The sequence below is a fragment of the Podarcis raffonei genome, chromosome 3 (assembly GCF_027172205.1).
Source record: "Podarcis raffonei isolate rPodRaf1 chromosome 3, rPodRaf1.pri, whole genome shotgun sequence".
NCBI classification, from domain to species: domain Eukaryota; kingdom Metazoa; phylum Chordata; class Lepidosauria; order Squamata; family Lacertidae; genus Podarcis; species Podarcis raffonei.
This window is the reverse complement of record NC_070604.1, coordinates 121,896,918-121,915,790: the sequence shown is the minus strand read 5'-3', so window position 1 is coordinate 121,915,790 and position 18,873 is coordinate 121,896,918. Positions and strand designations below refer to the sequence as shown.

The window sequence follows — 18,873 nt, the reverse complement described above, 5'->3', positions numbered from 1 at the left end:
AAGGGGCAAGGCAGGCAGCACACTTCCTCTTCTCCATCTTGCTTTCGACATGTGAGCAACAGTGACTGCCAGGCTGCAGTCACTGAGACTAACCCCCATATGGGGTAGTTCCACATGTATATATTTTTGTAACCTAAGTCTGCCTTCAGGGATCCATCTGTGAACTGAATGATTGTGAGTAAACTACTTTTATACTTTTTAATCAAGACTGTGTCGTGTCTATTCTTTTTAAGAGGGATATAAGGGATTACCAGGAATCTTATATTTAGAGGCTAAAACTAGCCTCAGCAAGCTAACCACTCTGCAATTTAAAAGGGGAATATTTAAAACTCTGCTAAGTTATAGAACTTGCTAGCACAAGTTAAGAAGGATATTATTAAACAATATATCCTCTCCTGGATGCGGGTGGCACTGTGGTGTAAACCACTGAGCCTTGGGCTTGCCAATGAAAAAGTTCGCGGTTTGAATCCCTGCGACGGAGTGAGCTCCCGTTGCTCGGTCCCAGCTCCTCCCAACCTAGTAGTTCGAAAGCATGTCAAAGTGCAAGTAGATAAATAGGTACCACTCCGGCGGGAAGGTAAACGGTGTTTTCATGCGCTGCTCTGATTTCGCCAGAAGCAGCTTAGTCATGCTGGCCACATGAACCAGAAAAACTGTCTGCAGACAAACGCCGGCTCCCTTGGCCAGTAAAGCGAGATGATCACTGCAACCGCAGAATCGTTCGCGACTGGACTTAACTGTCAGGGGTCCTTTACCTTTATCTTTTATCCTCTCCCACCTCCCTGAACATTCCCACAGGAACTTCCATATACAGCAGCAGAATACCCCTGAATAGCCATTTCTGGGACAAACAGCACGAGTTCACATTGTACCGTCTGACTTTGAATGTAGCTTGCCATAAGAATTGGCCATAAATTTGATCAATGCTGCAAACCATCCATGTCAGATCAATATGATTTGTCAATTTCAAACTCCTCTTTGGCTCTGCTTCAGTTATTCTTAACTGTTCACTTTATATGTTGTGAGCCACTTTGGGCACAATTTTGTGGAAAAGTGGAATACACATAAAAAGATGCTGATGATGTAACAATTGAGTTTGTGTGAAATTTATTACTGTGCAGATTAAGCATCTCATGTCCTTAACAGGTTGTTCCTGAATGAGCTATGAGGTGATGGTGGTGACACATTTTCCATGGTGCTGCTATTAAAAGCAGTTACTTCAGTCCTCCCCATTATTGTTGGTGAGCTCTGCTGGCACATGTGGTCCTGGAGGGAAAAATACAGAAAAATACAGCATGCACACTTCAATTACTAACCTACTTACTAAACAGTTATTGACAAGAAAACTTTTAGTGACAAATAATGAACTTTAGCATCGTGCGTTCCCTTGGGAATCTTGATTTAGGGTGAAAACTATCTCTGTACAATGAATAAACCCGGCTGGCTCTGTGTGGAGGTTTGAGATGTGAGATTGATTGCTGGTTGCTTTATTCAAGCTGGGGGGGGGGCAATTGTGCCCAAAATTAATCTCAACTTGAAAAATTATTGCCTTGCAGCCCGAAAACTTTTTACAAGACTGAAGATTAAAAATGGAGGGTGATGATTTTGTCTCTCTTATCACAAAAGTGACTCAAAGTGACTGACAGAGCAGCATTATTGTTCTAGGGCAACAAAGCAGTTTAATTCACTTTAACTGCACAAACCTAAAGTTCTGGCATGCATGTGAAACTTTCCTGCAAAATAATGACAACCTGGAGGTGCATTCTCTCTCACCTGTATGGGGTGCAGCTTCTCAATGCTGTGATGTTCTGGCATATGGTCCTCCTCCACCTGATCTGAGGGTCAAAAGCAATAAGGACTTGAACACTGATATAGTTGTAATCTGGGACAGGATGAACTGTTTGACCTCAGCCTCTTGGACTGCATCCTGAGGAGCTAGACCTGTCCTAAGAGTATAAGAACAGCCTGCTAGATCAGGGCAAAGGTCCATATAGTCTAGTATCTTGCTGTCATGGTGGCCAACTAGATGCCTGCGGGAAATAGGGCATGAGCACAAGAGCAGCTCTTCCCCTCCTGTGCTTTGCGGCAACTGCTATTCAGTAGCATTGCTGCTTCTGATCACGCCTTATTTTGTTTATATGACAGCGAGAAGTGAAAATTACAGTAATAAGACACCTAAACAGCTGCTATATGATGATGCAGTAGTAGCATCTTGGGGGGACAAGCGCACACCCTACTCTCAGACTCACCTGTGGAATAAGCCTCTAGTGGATGCTGGAGAAGGAGTAGCTGGAAAATAGAATTTAAGGTATTATATATAGTATGAATGGTGCTGGAGGAGACTCTTGAGAGTCCCATGGACTGCAAGAAGAACAAACCGATCCATTCTTAAGGAAATCAGCCCTGAGTGCTCACTGGAAGGACAGATTGTGAAGTTGAGGCTCCAAGACTTTGGCCACCTCATGAGAAGAGAAGACTCCCTGGAAAAGACCCTGATGTTGGGAAAGATGGAGGGCACAAGGAGAAGGGGACAACAGAGGACGAGATGGTGGGACAGTGTTCTCGAAGCTACCAACATGAGTTTGACCAAACTGTGGGAGGCAGTGGAAGACAGAAGTGCCTGGCATGCTCTGGTCCATGGGGTCAAGAAGAGTCAGACACGACTAAACAACAACACATAGTATGAAATGACAGAGAATCTATGAAAAAGTGATATGAGAAGAATAAGGTTTAACTTTAGCGTGTGAGGTCTCATCTTGGGTGACTAATTTAAAGTGACTAACATGGGATAGAGTGATGTAATCAGATTGGTGTAATAACTCCCCACCACCACATTTTCCAGCTTGGCTGCAAAAGTGGTGTCTTGCCCCAGGGGAGGCTATACCTGAAATCCTTGGAGAAGAAGAGAGCTCCATTCTGTTCATCCTAACCCTGTGTTATCATTTTGTCTTCCATACCCATTGCAGTATTAAAACCATTCTACCTTTTCCCTCCCATATTTCTTACCATTATTAGGGATATCTGGGGTCATCCTGCCGTAAGACATCCAGGTGGTTCCTGTAGCAAGCTGAGGGGGGGAAATGAGACATCCCCATTGTGAGTCTGGAAGGCAAAAATAAGATACCCACCCTCTTTTTTCCATACCTGGGAACAGGAAGATAGCAGTGTGGAGACTCACTTGCCAGTTTGGTGGGTGGCTAGCTCTTGAGGAGATGGAATCCATGGAAGAGGAGCGGCTATGAGGCACAGAGGTACAAAAAGTTAAGCCGTCCTTAGTGGGAATAGAAGGCTGGATAGACATCCAGATTTTGTGACTGTACTAAACCAATGTATGCATATTAAGGAAAAATCATACACTACATAATCTTGATTTCTATAGTTGCCAAGTCTGGTTTGGGGAAAACAAGGCAAGGGAATGGTTGAAAAACTTTGAATCTAGATCAAACTTCACCGTTAAAGAACTTGAAAAAAGAAACAGCAGAGGTCACAGCAGCAAGTGTCCTGAGGCATCATGCAAGCAGCAAAAGGAACTTATGTAAAGCAAATCCTCCTTGCATTGACTGAAACAATTCACTTCTTGAATGCGTATTTCTGTTTGTTCCTTTTCTACAGCCATGTGGATTACAGAACTTTGTTTTCCCCCTTATGTTCTTCTGAAATTTTGAGCAAGTTTACATATTCCCTGCTACTTATCACACCCAAAGAATATTAAATTTCTTACCTGATCACTTCACTGGACTTCTGGAAATTAAACAGTAGTGTAACTGCAAAGTATGAGATAGTAGATTATTGTGAAGAGGAAGCATGAAGCTAAACCTAGTGGTATCAATGACCGCTTTGCATATAGAAGATCCCTGTTCAGTTCCTGACAACTCTGTTTAAAGAATCCTAGATAAGAATCCTAGGGCAGGAGGAACAGCAGTCTCTGAAGGACAGTGACTTCACTAAAAGGTTTTAAATGCTGAAGAACAGAAAAAGGCATGCATGCTCTTAATCTGATTTTCATACCTCCATATATGTTAGCACAGTATGCAGTATCATGGAAGCACATTTGCTTTCTCTTCCTCAGTCAAGGCTACTTTCATTCATACATGTGCAAAGCTGTAACACATGCTTGTGTAATCCCCACGATAGGCTTGACTTAGCCCTGCAGTGAGAGTCACTCAGCAGAGAACTAGGAGGAGAAGCTTGGTCTGTTGGGGAGCTGAATAACAATTCTGAGCTCTTATCACCTTGTATCTACCTCCTTCAAGCTAAAAAAATTTAAGTCTGCCATTAACTGTGCTAGTCCTGTCACTTGGGGACTAAAGCTGTTTGAAGAATCAACTCTGAATTGCCCAGCCTCTTTGTGGACTAGAGGAATATGCAGATTGGCTGACTTCAAAGTTTGCCGGCAAGAATTGTCTTGATTTTCTATTTGGACTCTTTGGACCATTGCATAATTCATGTTTTTATTTATTTTTTTTATTTGTAGTAATTTCGTTGTCCCCGAGAGGGGGCAATGACAATAAAGATATTACTATTATTATTATAAATTTTTCCATTTATTTCATAAAATGTATACACCTCCAAGTGGTTTACAAAAAGATAAAATAATAAAATCGGGGGGGGGGGGATACAATACATTGAAACCTGCTAGAAGTTTAAATACTAAAGCAGATTAAAATTCACATCAGCATTTCTAAGCATCTCGGTAGGCTTGCCTAAACAGGAACATTTCTGGCAGGTTCCAAAAAGAATACAGTGAGCGTGCCTGCTTGATATCAAACTTAGCAGTTGTATTGTTTTGTCTAATTATTTGTTCACCTTTACTATTTGCAAGTTCCTCCTCATAGGTCCACATAGGCAAAGGTTACACACTCACATGCTCATCCACAATAATTTATGCTACCAAATGCACATTTGTCCCAAAGCCTCAATTGAAAATGTCCTACCTGGCTGTAAGGGGGGTTTGATGGCAACTGGCCTCGGTGTGCTGTTTCTATAACAATTTAAAAGGAATTTTGTTCAGTCAAGGTGGAAACCATATTACCTTGCCTGTTTTGCTAATAATAATTATAATAATAATAATTTATTATTTGTACCCCACCCATCTGGCTGGGCTTTCCCAGCCACTCTGGGCAGCTTCCAACAGGATGTTCAGCGTGGGCCTCAAACCCAAGCACACCTCTGATATGAAGAGCCTCTAAAGGAAGGGTGAGAAGCCCTTTTCAGCCTGAGAAACAGGCAGGACCATGAGCAGAAGTGGCTGGGGCAACAGATGCAGAGTAAAAGACAGGGATCTCTACCTACACCCAAATCTCACCCATATTTCGACCCTCCATCCAGGCAAGCTAGAGGTATTATTACAGTTTGGTGACACATTGAGGGGTATATTGAAGTAATGATTCTTCAACATCAACTTTGTTGGACTGGTCATGTTGTGCGGATGCCTGAAAATCGTCTTCCAAAGCAACTACTCTATTCCGAACTAAAAAATGGAAAGAGTAGTGCTGGAGGTTTAAAGACTCTCCCAAGGCAAATCTTTAAAAATGTAGTATAAACACCAACAAGGAAGCACTTGCCTGCGAGCGTCCAATTGGAGAACAACCTTTCCCAAAGGTGTCATGGGCTTAGAAGACACTCAAACTCAGGACGCAAGGGAGAAACGTGCTAAGAGAAAGGCATGCTTGGCAAACCCTCACTGTGATCAACTCCTGCCCGGAAACCAATGTCCCCATTGTGGAAGGAAATGTGGATCCAGAATTGGCCTCCACAGTCACTTACAGACTCATTGTTAAAACCATGTTCATGGAAGACAATCTTACTTGGCTACGAGTGATCACCAAAAATGAAGAAGAAGTGTGGGGATGAGGTTTTTGGCTTTGGAAAAGTCCGCAAGTGCCGGAAAGAGAAGCCCAAATGGCTGCATTCAGCTGCTAGACCTGGGATTCTCCATCCCTGCTCCATTCCATGCACTGCAATTCTTGGCAATTGTCCAAGCAGATCAGAACAGAAACACTCACCTGCTATCCTGGAGTTGATGTGGGGAATCCTGTAGGAAGAGAGTGGAGAATTTGCCCATGGAGAAAATGTCCCGCCAGAGGGGGTCAGGAAGCAAAACACACAGAGTTGGGTTTGTTTCAAACAAACAGCTCCTACCTCCAATGAGCAGAGATTCTTCATCAGTTCCCTGTTCTCCTTCTGTAATGCCGCCAGCTCCCTAAGCATTTGATGCACAAGATAGATGTCTTGGCAAAGCAGCTAGCAATATCCCACACCTCCCTTCCTCTCATTCCCAACTGTGGCCCTTTAATCACTATTGCAGAATACTTTTGTACTGATTTATTGTTATTTTATTTCATAAAAATTGTACACTGCATGATTGCAAAAACAAAAACCCTCAAAGTGGTTTACTAATAGAGAAGGGTTGGTGGGATGGCTCTAGGATCACATAATTTCTGCCCTAACTTTTGTTTTAAAAAAATGGATAAATTTTAAATTAGGAGGGAGCAAAAGTAAACACTCCTCTTCTCAGTCTATTGACTCATGTTAAATGTTCACATTATCATGAGGGCTTCCTGCACTCCTGTCCAAGTGCCCTTGTCCACCAACAGAAAAGAACTGCTTTCTTTCACAAAATAGTAAAAAATAAATAAAAAATGGGATATTTTCTATGGCTTTAGGGACATGACTCCTCTTTCAGAAAGGAAGGAAAGGGGAAAGATTATTGTATGTAAATTGTGCGGATGCAGGCCATGCCATCTTGAATAATCCCTGCTGTTCCCCCAGACCCCTTTTTTCTTTTCTTTTTGCAACCTGCTTGTCTCACTTTTCCTGTGTAGTTAGTTCCTGGTAAACTTGCTGCAGAGCTCCTTCAGCCTTTGAAGCACGGTATTTATAAAAAGAGGCAAGCAGCTCCATCTGGCTTTTCTGGAAAGTCCACACCTAAGAAGAGAACCATGGGAGGGATGAATTATGGGAATTCACAACTATTGATTCTCAGCAGATTGGGGGATTATAGCTCCTTTAGGGAAATGAAGAATGTCAGTCAGGCCCTTGCCATTCTAGAGGGTATGGCCACTCATTTCATTCAAACAAATGAAACATTAAAACAGGAGTTGCCGTAGATTTTTTTCTCGGGGTGGGAGGAAGCTTGGCTTTTCCCCACCAATGCATTATGATTAAAAGTAACTCTGCCTTTTCAATTAAACTTCCATTTCTTGCATTTTCAAAAGGAGTACAATCTTTTATTTTAAGTTGTGAACTGCTCCAGGGTAGTGGGGAAAGTTCATCAAATGATAGGGAATCAGTGCTGTCCAAAACTAGCTCCTGATGCAAACTTGCCAAATTAATTTTCAGAAACTGTAGCTGGAAAGAAAACCATTCATTTGCACAGACGGTGATGAAAGCACTTCAAGCAGCTCCACTATTCACATAATGCTTTCTTTGCAGGCAACTAGAACACCAGCCATAGCTGAAAAGTAATCACCAAATTTCATTATTTGAGATACACATTACATTCAGCAAGTGACTCTGTGCATGCAGCAGCTGTTCCCAGAGTTGGCATAAGGTGCCAGAGATGTCAAACACCTGTCAAGACCTACCCACCAAGCAAGAGGCCCAGTACCAATCCCTTGAACCTCCTGGCTTTGCTGATCCAACTCCTTGCTTTGAATTACTCCTTGAGTAGTATTGGCATGTTTGAAAGCCAGCTGACAGTGTCTAGTGCAAAATGTTCTGTTCGGGACTCTAGGGGATCTCAAAGGCAGTCTCCTCGTTGTGTCAATGTATAATGTGTGATAGCCCTAAATGTATTGTGGGCTATGTCTCACGGAGGACTTTCCTGGTGGCCTCAAGCTTAGATTGAGGTACAAACTGCCCTCACCTCCTTATTCGTTTACAGATATATACACATTGGAGCAGAACATTTGACACTGTCTTAAGCCAACATGTAGTGTTGGGCCAGACATGGCGCTAGTATCTCACAGAGGACTCTCCTATGAATGTGGCTGCATGATTTGTGGTGACCCAAAGTTTACTTCATGTGCATGTCTCCAGTTCAAGTCACCTGGGAATGTCATGTGTTAAAGTATGTTGTGCAAAAATCCTTTGATTGGAGAGAATTATATTGGAGACCAAAGGAAACAGTTTCCCAGTCATGGAGACATATGATGTGGGATAGTCCAAAGCTATCCAAAGTATTTTGGGGTACAGATGCATATAAATTTCAGTTTGTTATTCAGACCAATGCAGTTCTGTTTTGAACTTTTGAATAAGGAATTAGGAACTAATCGCTAACTTCAGACTCAAGACTATTGAGCTTCCCTTCCTTGCATTGTCTTTCATTTTGACAGTCAGTGCCACACATTTTGGAATCCAGGATCAAGAATGAATTTCAGGACTGGTGTCTGGTTTGTTAGGGCTCATTCAAAATTCACTTGTCCTGTGCCTAGAAAGCATGAGTCCAAGAAGTTTTCTATTTTTCCTGCCACTTTCCCTGGGAAAACCCTGCTCTTTAATGCTGAATCAGAGCGTTAATCTGCAGAAAACCCAAATTAAGTTTGCTCTGATTCAGTGGTAAATAATGGGTTTTCCCAGGGGAAAGTGGTGGGACAAGCGCAAGTATGGACAAGCCTTTACTCTTACCTGAGAAATATGGGCAATATGGCCGAGTACAAGTTCAACGGGACTTTTGAAAAACTTTTTTGCTTCTGGTTGCATCTGTGGGTCAGAAGGAAAAACACAGAAGGGGATATTCACCACTGATTGATACGTTAGTAAAGATTTTGGTATCTAAGGGAGGTCATCTCACCATCTTCTGCTTCAAGGTAAGTAGAAGCCACAACTTACATTATCATTAAGAAGCAAATATTTTGTGCTTGTTCCACAAGATGGGCATTTATCTGTCAGGATTCAAATGCAAAAAGTTAGTGCACATACTAAAAATTACTGTGGATAAGAAGTGTTCCAAAAGAACAAAACAGATCAGTCCTCTGAAATCACAAGTCCTTAGATTCAAAGTCCTTTGATTGTCTTAAAATTGTTCTACTCATTAAAACAGGCCAGAAATGATTGATATATAAACTGCAGCATTAAGATTAACTCAAATTTATTGAAAATTTAAACATTCAATTATTTTTGATCCACCATGGAGTTAAGATTCCTAGCATTTCTTAATGTTATTGTAGGACTGTAGAATGTAGCAGGGAAATTATATACTGTACATAAACAGGAACATAAGCAACAAAGTTATATGCGCAGGAAACTGAAATGAAGGTTTATTGCACATCTGTAGGAGGTCGGAAATCAGTGATTGATTGAATGTCAATCAAAGGGTCCTGTGACACCGGCTTAAACTTAAAGGATATGATGGCATGTCTGAATGCGTCCCAGACAAGGTAGACCTGACATGCTGGTGCTCTTACCTGAGCCAGCACATTTTTTGCAAAATATGTGTCCACAGCTGGTGACAGAAAAATCAGACCCCTCCTGGCTGAAACACTGGTTGCAATGAAACCAATCCATATTGCAAAATGGGAGAGCTGAGGCAGAGTTCCTCCGCTGAGATATTTTTCTTCTATTAATCGTTATTTCCCCAAACTGTTTCTTCTATTACTGTTTTAAGACTGAAAGACAAAAAAAAAACCACTGCAGACTGGGCTTAACATCAGGCTTTCTAAACAAACAATCCTGTGCCTATCTGTTCAGAAGAAAAACCCATTGAATTAAATGGTCAGACTCCCAGGTCTCTGCATATAGGATTGCAGCCTAACATTTAACACCTGAAGGTATCTGAAGAAGTGTGCATGCACACGAATGCTTATACCCAGAACAAACTGAGTTGGTCTCTAAGATGCTACTGGACATTTATTTTTATTTTTATATATATTTCGAACATTTAACACCCTAAGGGCATAGGGTAACCATAAAGCTGGCACTTTTTGTGTGAACTCCAGTGGATTTCAGTATTCCCCGCCGCCTCCACTTTTTGGTATGAAAATATATCACAAACTATTTTCCACACAGTTAAGGAAAACTAATGCTTTTTAAAAAATGGCAATGTTTCTTAAGTTTTAGAGAACATAATGTAAGAATGACAAGGCTGTGAAAGCAGATTTTGGATTGGCTGCGAGGTGTAGGTGCTTTGGTGCTCTCTTTATTTTACTTCAGTTTTGGGAAAACTTTAAAAGGAGCCTTCCCTTTCCCCCCTGAGGTATCAATGGTTGGTCTTTTCTTTGAGGGGAGAGGGAGAGAGGGAGAAATTTCCCTTCTTCTGGTACCTAAAGAAAATAACCAAGACAGTTGACAGGGAAATGTGCCTTTTCCAGGCGAAAGTTCTGGAAACTGGAGGCGCCCTGACAGGGCTCGGAGGAGGGCGCTTTCCTCAATGGCCTCCTTCTCCCTCAGGAGGAGCGGCTGCCATCACCGTCTCCCTCAGCTGACTGCACCCTGTTATGCCGGGCAACGTGGCTGCTGCCCGTCCAGCATTTGCAATTTATCCCTTTCTATTGTGGCGGGCTTTCTTCCCCCCCTTGAGGCGCCCCGCCGCCCTGCCTTTCTTTTCCCCTCATAACAAGCGAGGCATAATGGCTTCTCCTTTTCCCGCCTTTTTCCTCTAGGCGGCTTTTCGCTGAGGGGAAAAAGAGCCCGCGCTGGGGAGGAGGAGGAGAGAGAGATATATATTCTGTATATATTCTGATTCTGATATATATATATATATGAGATATGTAAGCCGCCTAAAGAGCCCGCGCTGGGGAGGAGGAGGAGAGATATATATATTCTGTATATATTCTGATTCTGATATATATATATATGAGATATGTAAGCCACCTTGAGCCTTTGTCAGGGACTTTTTCCCTGACAAAGGCTCAAGGCGGCATACATATCAAATGAGATCAGAACATAAACAGTATACACTTCCAAATTAAGAAAAAAAGTAAAGGTTAAGAAATAGCAATATGGAAATAAATGAAATGTAAGATGTAACTTGAAGAAAATTTGGTATAAAAATGATTATATATATATTATATAATGATATATAATATATAATGATATATATATTGATATATAATGATAATATATATATATATATAATGATAATATATATATATATGCCCCACCTTTTTCCCTGACAAAGGCTCAAGGCGGCTTACACATCAAATGAGATCAGAACATAAACAGTAAACACTTCCAAATTAAGAAAAAAAAATAAAGGTTAAGAATAACAATATGGAAATAAATGAAATGTAAGATGTAACTTGAAGAAAATTTGGTATAAAAATGATTATATATATATTATATAATGATATATAATATATAATGATATATATATTGATATATAATGATAATATATATATATATATAATGATAATATATATATATATGCCCCACCTTTTTCCCTGACAAAGGCTCAAGGCGGTTTACACATCAAATGAGATCAGAACATAAACAGTAAACACTTCCAAATTAAGAAAAAAAAGTAAAGGTTAAGAATAACAATATGGAAATAAATGAAATGTAAGATGTAACTTGCATTGGTATAAAAATGATAAGAGCATTCAGCTGAAAGATGAAAAATAAGACAAAATTAAGCAGAAGTAGCAAATAAGTTAAAGAACCAGTAGGGGAAGTGGAGGGAAGTCACCAGGGTGCTTGTGGTTAACGCTTAGCTGGAATGAAATATTCAACGCAGCAATAGAGAAATTAAAATAATAATTTATTTGTCAGACAAATAAATGAGAGACACAGTGGTATATGGTTACCAAAGCTCTGCGTTTCCAGCCCTGATGGCCAGCACTTATATTCCCTCAGCCCAGCCCCCTTGCTCCTCCTTTGGCTGCCTCTGTCCAATCAGCCTGGGGTTGAAATTCCTATTGGCTGTTTGCTAGAACCAATCATAAAAGATACACCCATTTCCTATTACCTTTTATGGGAGACAAAGAGCTATATTTTCTTCTATTTATAAATGGCAAATAAATAGTCATATATCTTACATTTACCTCGACCAGGCACCTTAATTACCAGATAACCTTTGGCCCCTCTTGCCCTATTCCCTGCAAAACAGATGGCTAATGGTTCTAATTTTATCTTAAACAGAGATCTTGGGTTCACCTCCTCACACACCATCTATGAAAGATCTCCTTCTTTGGAGGTCTTTAAGCAGAGGCCTGACAACCATATGTCAGGAGTGCTCTGATGGTGTTTCTGCTTGGCAGGGGGCTGGGCTCGATGGCCCCTGTGGTCTCTTCCAACTATGATTCTATGATTCTATGAAATAAGAATCTAACATAAGAATCTAACATTTCTTACTTTCTAAATCCTTCGCATAATTACATTTAAGCCAATATATTTCATAAAAAAGGTAAAGGCACCCCTGCCCGTACGGGCCAGTCTTGCCAGACTCTAGGGTTGTGCGCCCATCTCACTCAAAAGGCCGGGGGCCAGCACTGTCCGGAGACACTTCCGGGTCACGTGGCCAGCGTGACAAAGCTGCATCTGGCGAGCCAGCGCAGCACACGGAAACGCCGTTTACCTTCCCGCTAGAAAGCGGTCCCTATTTACTTGCACCCGGGGGTGCTTTCAAACTGCTAGGTTGGCAGGCGCTGGGATCGAGCAACGGGAGCGCACCCCGCCACGGGGATTCGAACCACCGACCTGACGATCGGCAAGCCCTAGGCGCTGAGGCTTTTACCCACAGCGCCACCCGCTTCCAAATATATTTCATACATTAACATATATAGCTTTTTAGAAGGAAACTTAGTAAGAACACTTTCCAAAGCAAACCCCCCCCCTTTTCCTGGCCAACTGCTTTTTCTAAAAGCAACTTCTTCAATTTACCCTTTAACCTTTGGCTCAAGTCTCTAATGGAAGACACATGGTATTATTATTTGTTAAACAATGAGTGCTTTTGCAACTTGATTGTACTCTGTAATTTGTATGGTCAGTGTGACCTTTTGCTCCCAGCCTGTAATTTTCTTTTTACAACTTTGAGAATTTTGGCTCCTGCTATAAATCAGGGGGCCCTTGTCCAGGAAGATAAACATATGCCAAACCCAGCTGGTCTTCTGCCTGGCATGAGAGATACAAACATTTGCAAATATATATTTTTAAGCTCATTTTAAAATACAGATCTTGATCTGATGCCTCACTTTCATACGATAAATGTATTGAATATTAAATTGTAAAATTTAAAAGAACGTAAGGGGGAGGGAAGGGACCCTTTAAGAAACAGGTGATCTTGTATGTTGATGTTAATGTTATATGTTCCCATGAACTGTTAAATGTCTTTTTTTCTGAACAAGCAAGAAAAGTCTTGCAGCACCTTAAAGAGCAACAAATTGTATAATGGCATAAGCACTGAGGGGTGTAGGTAGCAAGGTCAGGAGGAAATTAAATACATACAGTACTGACAGGTAATTGCATCATTAACACCAGCTGTTCACAACAAGCATAGGGACACTCCTTTCAGAGAAACTTTCTATCTTAATTTCCAGCCAGTTACATATTTGCTTGTTAGACTTTGCGTTTATTATTTTAATAATAATACAAAAATATGTATATGCTCCCCATCTGATTGGCTTGCCCTGGCCACTCTGGGTGGCTCCCAACAAAAAATACAGTGGTGCCTCGCAAGACGAACGCCTCGCAAAACGAAAAACTCGCAAGACGAAAGAGTTTTCCGTTTTTGAGTCGTTCCGCAAGACGAATTTCCCTATGGGCTTGCTTCGCAAGAAGGAAGCCCATAGGGAAATCTCCGGGGACCTCTTTTAAATGCTGGCGGTGGGGAGCAAAGCCTTTCGCCCCCCTCCGGCCTTCAGAAGAGGTCCAGGAAGGCCGGCGGGGGCCGAAAGGCTTTGCTCCCCACCGCCAGCATTTTAAAAGCGGTCCGGGATAGCAGGGAAGCGCGCTGGACCTCTTCTGAAGGCCGGCGGGGGGCAAAAGTCTTTGCTCCCCCCTGCCTGCCTTCCCGGGATAGCGGAGAAGCGCAGCGCGTTTCTCCGCTATCCCGGACGGCTTTTGAAGGCTTTTGAAGGCAGGCGGGGGGAGCAAAGACTTTCGCCCACCGCCGGCCTTCAGAAGAGGTCCTGGACCTCTTCTGAAGGCCGGCGGGGGGCAAAAGTCTTTGCTCCCCCCTGCCTGCCTTCCTGGGATAGCGGAGAAGTGCAGCGCATTTCTCCGCTATTCCGGACGGCTTTTGAAGGCAGGCGGGGGGGGGAGCAAAGACTTTTGCCCACCGCCTGCCTTCAGAAGACCTCCGCTGTCCCGGGGGCTTTTAAAATGCTGGCGGTTGGCAGCAAAGCCCTCCTGTCCCCGGAGCTTGCGGGGCGGGAGGTGGGGAGAAGGGCTTTTCTTCCCACCGCCAGCCTTCAGAACAGCCTTCTGAAGGCTGGCAGTGGGAAGAAAAGCCCTTGTCCCCCCCCCCAGCCTTCAGAAGAGGTCGGGGGACAGACTGTCCCCGGACCTGGTCTGAAGGCGGTTTCCATAGGAACGCATTGATTGATTTTCAATGCATTCCTATGGGAAACCGTGCTTCGCAAGACGAAAAACTCGCAAGAAAAAAAAACTTGTGGAACGAATTAATTTCGTCTTGCGAGGCACCACTGTAGTTAAAACACAACAGCAGCATCACTTACTGAAAATTTCCCCAAACAGGGCTGCCTTCAAATGTGTTTTTAAAAGTCACATAGTTGTTTGTCTCTTTGACATCTGCTGGGATGGCGTTCCACAGGGTGGGTGCAACTACTGAAAAGGCCCTCTGCCTAGCTTTAATCAGTTGTGGCCTGTGCTTAATATGTCATGCTTAATGATATCATCATGAAGGGACAGGATACCCAAATCCTGTCTGTGAAATCCCCCCAGGCTTCAATAATCACCCCAGGCCTCAAAACTGTTCAAAATTCCTTTTGTCTTCTAAAAATCCACAGCTACAGCTTTTCTGTGGATTCTCACAAGATGCTGGTACATAGGCAAAATGTTATTCTTTTATCAGCACCAAAAGGCTAATGAATAGGCTCTGCCATTGCCAAGAATACTAAGCCTTGGAAATGAATCTTATCTCGTTCTAGTTGCAACATCTTTGGACATGCTGAACCGCTTTCATTCCCCTTTTCCTGGGAAGGGTGCCAAGAGTCCACAATAGTCCCAAGACAGCTTTCTGTTCATGCTCAGAGGAACTCATGGGCAGGACTCTGGAAGGAGGAGGAGAAAGGGGGAGGGAACTGGAAGGGGTATATATGCTCTGTGCACATGACTGTGAACCTGTGCATGCTTTTTGTGAACTATCACACTTGCTCCTTCCACCAGTTCATGGATGGTAGAAATAAAAGCTTTTTCTCCGAAACTATTCCTTGGGTGTCTGTTGACTCCCACTTCCCTTTCCCGGGTGCAATATTTTTCCCACCCGAGGGCAAAGCCTCATAAGACTACAATCAGATCCCACCCATCCCCCGTGACATCACTGGAGGCCACCTCCAAGTCTCAGGTTTGGGCCCCGAAATCTTAATAGTTGGTTTTTTTCTAACCTGGCAACCCTGGTTCCCAGTGTCCAACCAGATCAATTTAAAACTTTAAAATGCCCAGGCAAATAAATAAATGTTGGTGTTGATGATTGCAACATTAGCATTTGTTGTGCTCCTAGGGACTTGGAACCACTAACAAATGCTCAGCCTCTATTCCTTGATAGTGCAGAGGGCGAGTATGGGCAAGTGTTGGAATAGCATTCAGGGAACCAGCTAAGGAAAGGGCATAAATAAATACTAGGTGTAATTCTCAAGAACTAGGTCAGGAACTAGATTTGTTCTTAAAAAATCCATGATTTCTTTAGTATCGTTATTATAGCTCTACTTTATGGAGTGATCTAACAAGGACCCCTGCCCCAAGGAACTGACAATCTGAAATTTGTGAGAGAGACATGTGAAAGATGTATGAATACAGTCACTTTAAAATACTATACAGGATTGTTCAGCTGAGGATAAAGAAAAAAAACTAAAGGCTTCACAGGGATGGATTTTGGAGGAGGGACTTGAATTTTAGAATCAAGGCAGCTGAAGCTTTTATTTTTAAAAATTAATCATGTTTCTAAACAGGTGCAGTGCCTTTTCCTCATCAGTGAGATGGCAATCAGTATCCCTCCATCTGAAATGCCCATGCTTTGGACAAAGTACAAAAGAATACAGGTCCTATTTCCTTCACAGATGTGTAGCAGAAGAAATTCCAGCAGGTGTGGCTTTTTTTTCATCCTCAAAGTACAAACTGCGGTTGCCAAGCCTTGCTGTCTCCCTTTTGCAGCTGGTTGTCCTCTTCAGGTGGGAGCATGTGTGAGCATGCTTGAGCGCTAATACTTCTGTCAATACAGCAGTGACTGGCCACTGCCCCTTTGCGGTCTTAGTTATGGCTAGCTGCTAGCCAACAGCACGTGGTTTTCAGTTTCCTTTGTTGGAATTTTATGTGACAGGGTTATTGTGTCACTAAGGGACACAGGGAGTGGCACTGCAGTAAACGATATGGCAAGGCGCTTTTTCAGAGAAGGAAATGGATTCTCTGATTCAGGAAAGGAAGCACACACAGCCAACTATAAGTTACATAATTGTTGTTAGAATTTTTGTTTTGCTGCATTTCCCAAACACTGAAATCAAGGATTTGGGTGACATTGACTGCAGAACCATAAAACAGAAAATATTCTGGAAGGATTGAGATAGCTGGGATAGCAAACTTGTTGGTTTTTGAATGTCTTATGTAGATTTTTCAATTTTGTTGTTCTGTATGGGACAATGACAATAAAGATTATCGTATCGTAGGAATACAGAACTGGAAGAGAGGGTACTTAAGTTCCATAAGGTAACAAAAATGAACAGCTACACTCTGGTTACTGGCCATCCAACATCTGCTTAAAAACCAAGGAAGGAGCGTCCACAACCTCCCAAGGGAGTCCACTGTCAAAACAGCTCTTACTGGCAGAAAGTTCTTCTTGACATTTAGTTGGAATTTCCTTTCTTATAACTTGAAGCTGTTGATTCAAGTCCTTTGTTGTTATTACCAGTGAAATTACAGATGGCCTTCCAGAGTTTTATCTGTTGCCATTGGAAAATATAATATAATATGGATATCCAAAGTGACCTTCTGGTCAGTGGAGAAAGCAGCAGTCCCACCCAGATGGAACCTTAGGCTTCGTGGGGCTAGTTCCTCTGATCAGTCTAGAACAGGAACTCTCAGAGGCTCCAACAATCTCCCACTGTTAGTCTTATGTTCATAATGTTATTATTACTAGGTGTTGGACCAGCCTGACAACTCAAAGCTTTTCAAGGTCTGGCAGTTGCAGTTAAGGTTCCACCTGCCCTACTGGCTGCTCAGCACCACTTGATCCTTCAATCAGTGCTGACTATCTCCAGAAGTTAACTCTTTCCTGTGTGCTCCACTCTCTGCCGTCCAGAAGAACATTTCATGGTAAGTCCAACCTGCCATTCAAGTATCATTCTACAGAATGTTTTAAGGCATTTGAGTGGTTGTCAGTTAAAAGTTCTGAATGCATTTGCAACGTGAACTGATCAATTTCAATGTTTCCTTTTGAACAACTTACCAGGTTACACAAGTGTTTATTTTAATTACATTAAGGACATTTCACGGTAAGTCGAACCTGCCATTCAAGTACAGTGGTACCTCGGGTTAAGTACTTAATTCGTTCCGGAGGTCCATTCTTAACCTGAAACTGTTCTTAACCTGAAGCACCATTTTAGCTAATGGAGCCTCCCGCTGCCGTCATGCCGCTGGAGCATGATTTCTGTTCTCATCCTGAAGCAAAGTTCTTAACCCGAGGTACTATTTCTGGGTTTGTGGAGTCTGTAACCTGAAGCATATGTAACCTGAAGCGTATGTAACCCGAGGTACCACTGTATCATTCTACAGTATGTTTTAAGGCACTTGAGTGGTTGTCAGTTAAAAGTTCTGAATGCATTTGTAATGTGAACTGATCAATTTCAAATTTTCTTTTTGAACAACTTACCAGGTTACACGAGTGTTTATTTTAATTACAATGTCAATTCATTGTTTAGGAAAACATGCTGTTTTGAATATAAACTTTTTTTTGTACAAAGCTCTGGATAATATGCTGAGAGGCAGGAGTATCAATTCCCTGTTAAACAATTCATGCCACAAGAGACCAGGTGAAATGCTTACAGAACTTAAGCCGGCTCACATGAGTGAGCAAAGCTCCATTTAAACAAGGCTGGGAGAGGCATAGGCATAGTCCATCTATTCTGAAATAGCATTCCTTTTACAGCTCCAGATATGGTGAGCAGACGCAGCAAACGAGTAAAACACTTCCACCAGGACAATTCCAAATGGAACTGCCAACAGATCAGAAAGAAACCGATTTTCCCTGTTCCTGGGCTTTTAAGAGCAGCTTGACAAAAACCTGTCACTTTTCACAGCATGCAGCCCAGCAAAAAAAAATATGTTGATTAAAAAGCTGCCTATTTCCATGGAGACTACACAGCATGCAGAATTTGTTTAAACCATCTCTACTGTATACAGCAGGGAACCTCTGGCCCATGGGTCAAATTTGGCCAGATATTCTTCCCCAAATGAAACACAGATTTCCCCAAACCACATCCACGTGCTCAACATCCAGCATCAGATGTGGAGAGCTGGATTGAACTCCCTGGTCCATCACCTAACAGGCTAGGAGCTCAATTGGTCACTATTTCCCTGCAGGCCAACTTTGACATATGAGTAGCATCACCCACCTGCAGGGCAGGGGTGCGTGTGCGGGCCAAAAAGGCTCCCCATCGGTTATACAGCATCTTCCTCAAGTTCTGGTGCTGCAAAGAAAGTGTCACAATTTGTTTTGCTTTTGGGAGGGGCTGCTTTTCCTACTCCAAACGAGCCATCACTCAT

At 42.4% G+C, this 18,873-nt stretch overlaps 1 protein-coding gene across 3 annotated transcripts; it reads right to left on the bottom strand.

Annotated features, from left to right (window-relative positions):
* Positions 1-1,090: 1,090 nt before the first annotated feature.
* Positions 1,091-14,776, bottom strand: LOC128411472 (RING finger protein 212B-like). 3 transcript variants are annotated; one of them, XM_053383821.1, is made up of 14 exons: positions 14,616-14,776; positions 9,408-9,608; positions 8,833-8,885; positions 8,629-8,703; positions 6,812-6,927; positions 6,142-6,202; positions 6,006-6,034; positions 4,935-4,981; positions 3,722-3,764; positions 3,179-3,236; positions 3,007-3,067; positions 2,250-2,289; positions 1,774-1,835; positions 1,091-1,266 (listed from the first exon to the last, which is right to left on the bottom strand). In XM_053383821.1, the coding sequence occupies exons 2-13, from the start codon at positions 9,505-9,507 to the stop codon at positions 1,793-1,795; spliced, it is 726 nt and encodes a 241-aa protein (XP_053239796.1). In that variant the 5' UTR covers positions 9,508-9,608; positions 14,616-14,776; the 3' UTR covers positions 1,091-1,266; positions 1,774-1,792. The 3 variants fall into 3 exon arrangements, with proteins under 3 accessions (XP_053239796.1, XP_053239797.1, XP_053239798.1); XM_053383822.1 differs by lacking the exon at positions 14,616-14,776 and adding an exon at positions 10,263-10,483; XM_053383823.1 differs by lacking the exons at positions 9,408-9,608; positions 14,616-14,776 and adding an exon at positions 10,263-10,483.
* Positions 14,777-18,873: the final 4,097 nt, after the last annotated feature.

Excerpts from the sequence above, each read along its gene's own strand:
- LOC128411472 (XM_053383821.1), bottom strand. The coding sequence starts at position 9,507 with ATGGATTGGTTTCATTGCAACCAGTGTTTCAGCCAGGAGGGGTCTGAT. Across the intron at positions 6,928-8,628 it reads ATATTGCCCATATTTCTCAG|GTGTGGACTTTCCAGAAAAG; the intron begins GTAAGAGTAAAG and ends TTCTCTTCTTAG. Across the intron at positions 3,765-4,934 it reads CAAACCCCCCTTACAGCCAG|TTACACTACTGTTTAATTTC; the intron begins GTAGGACATTTT and ends CATACTTTGCAG.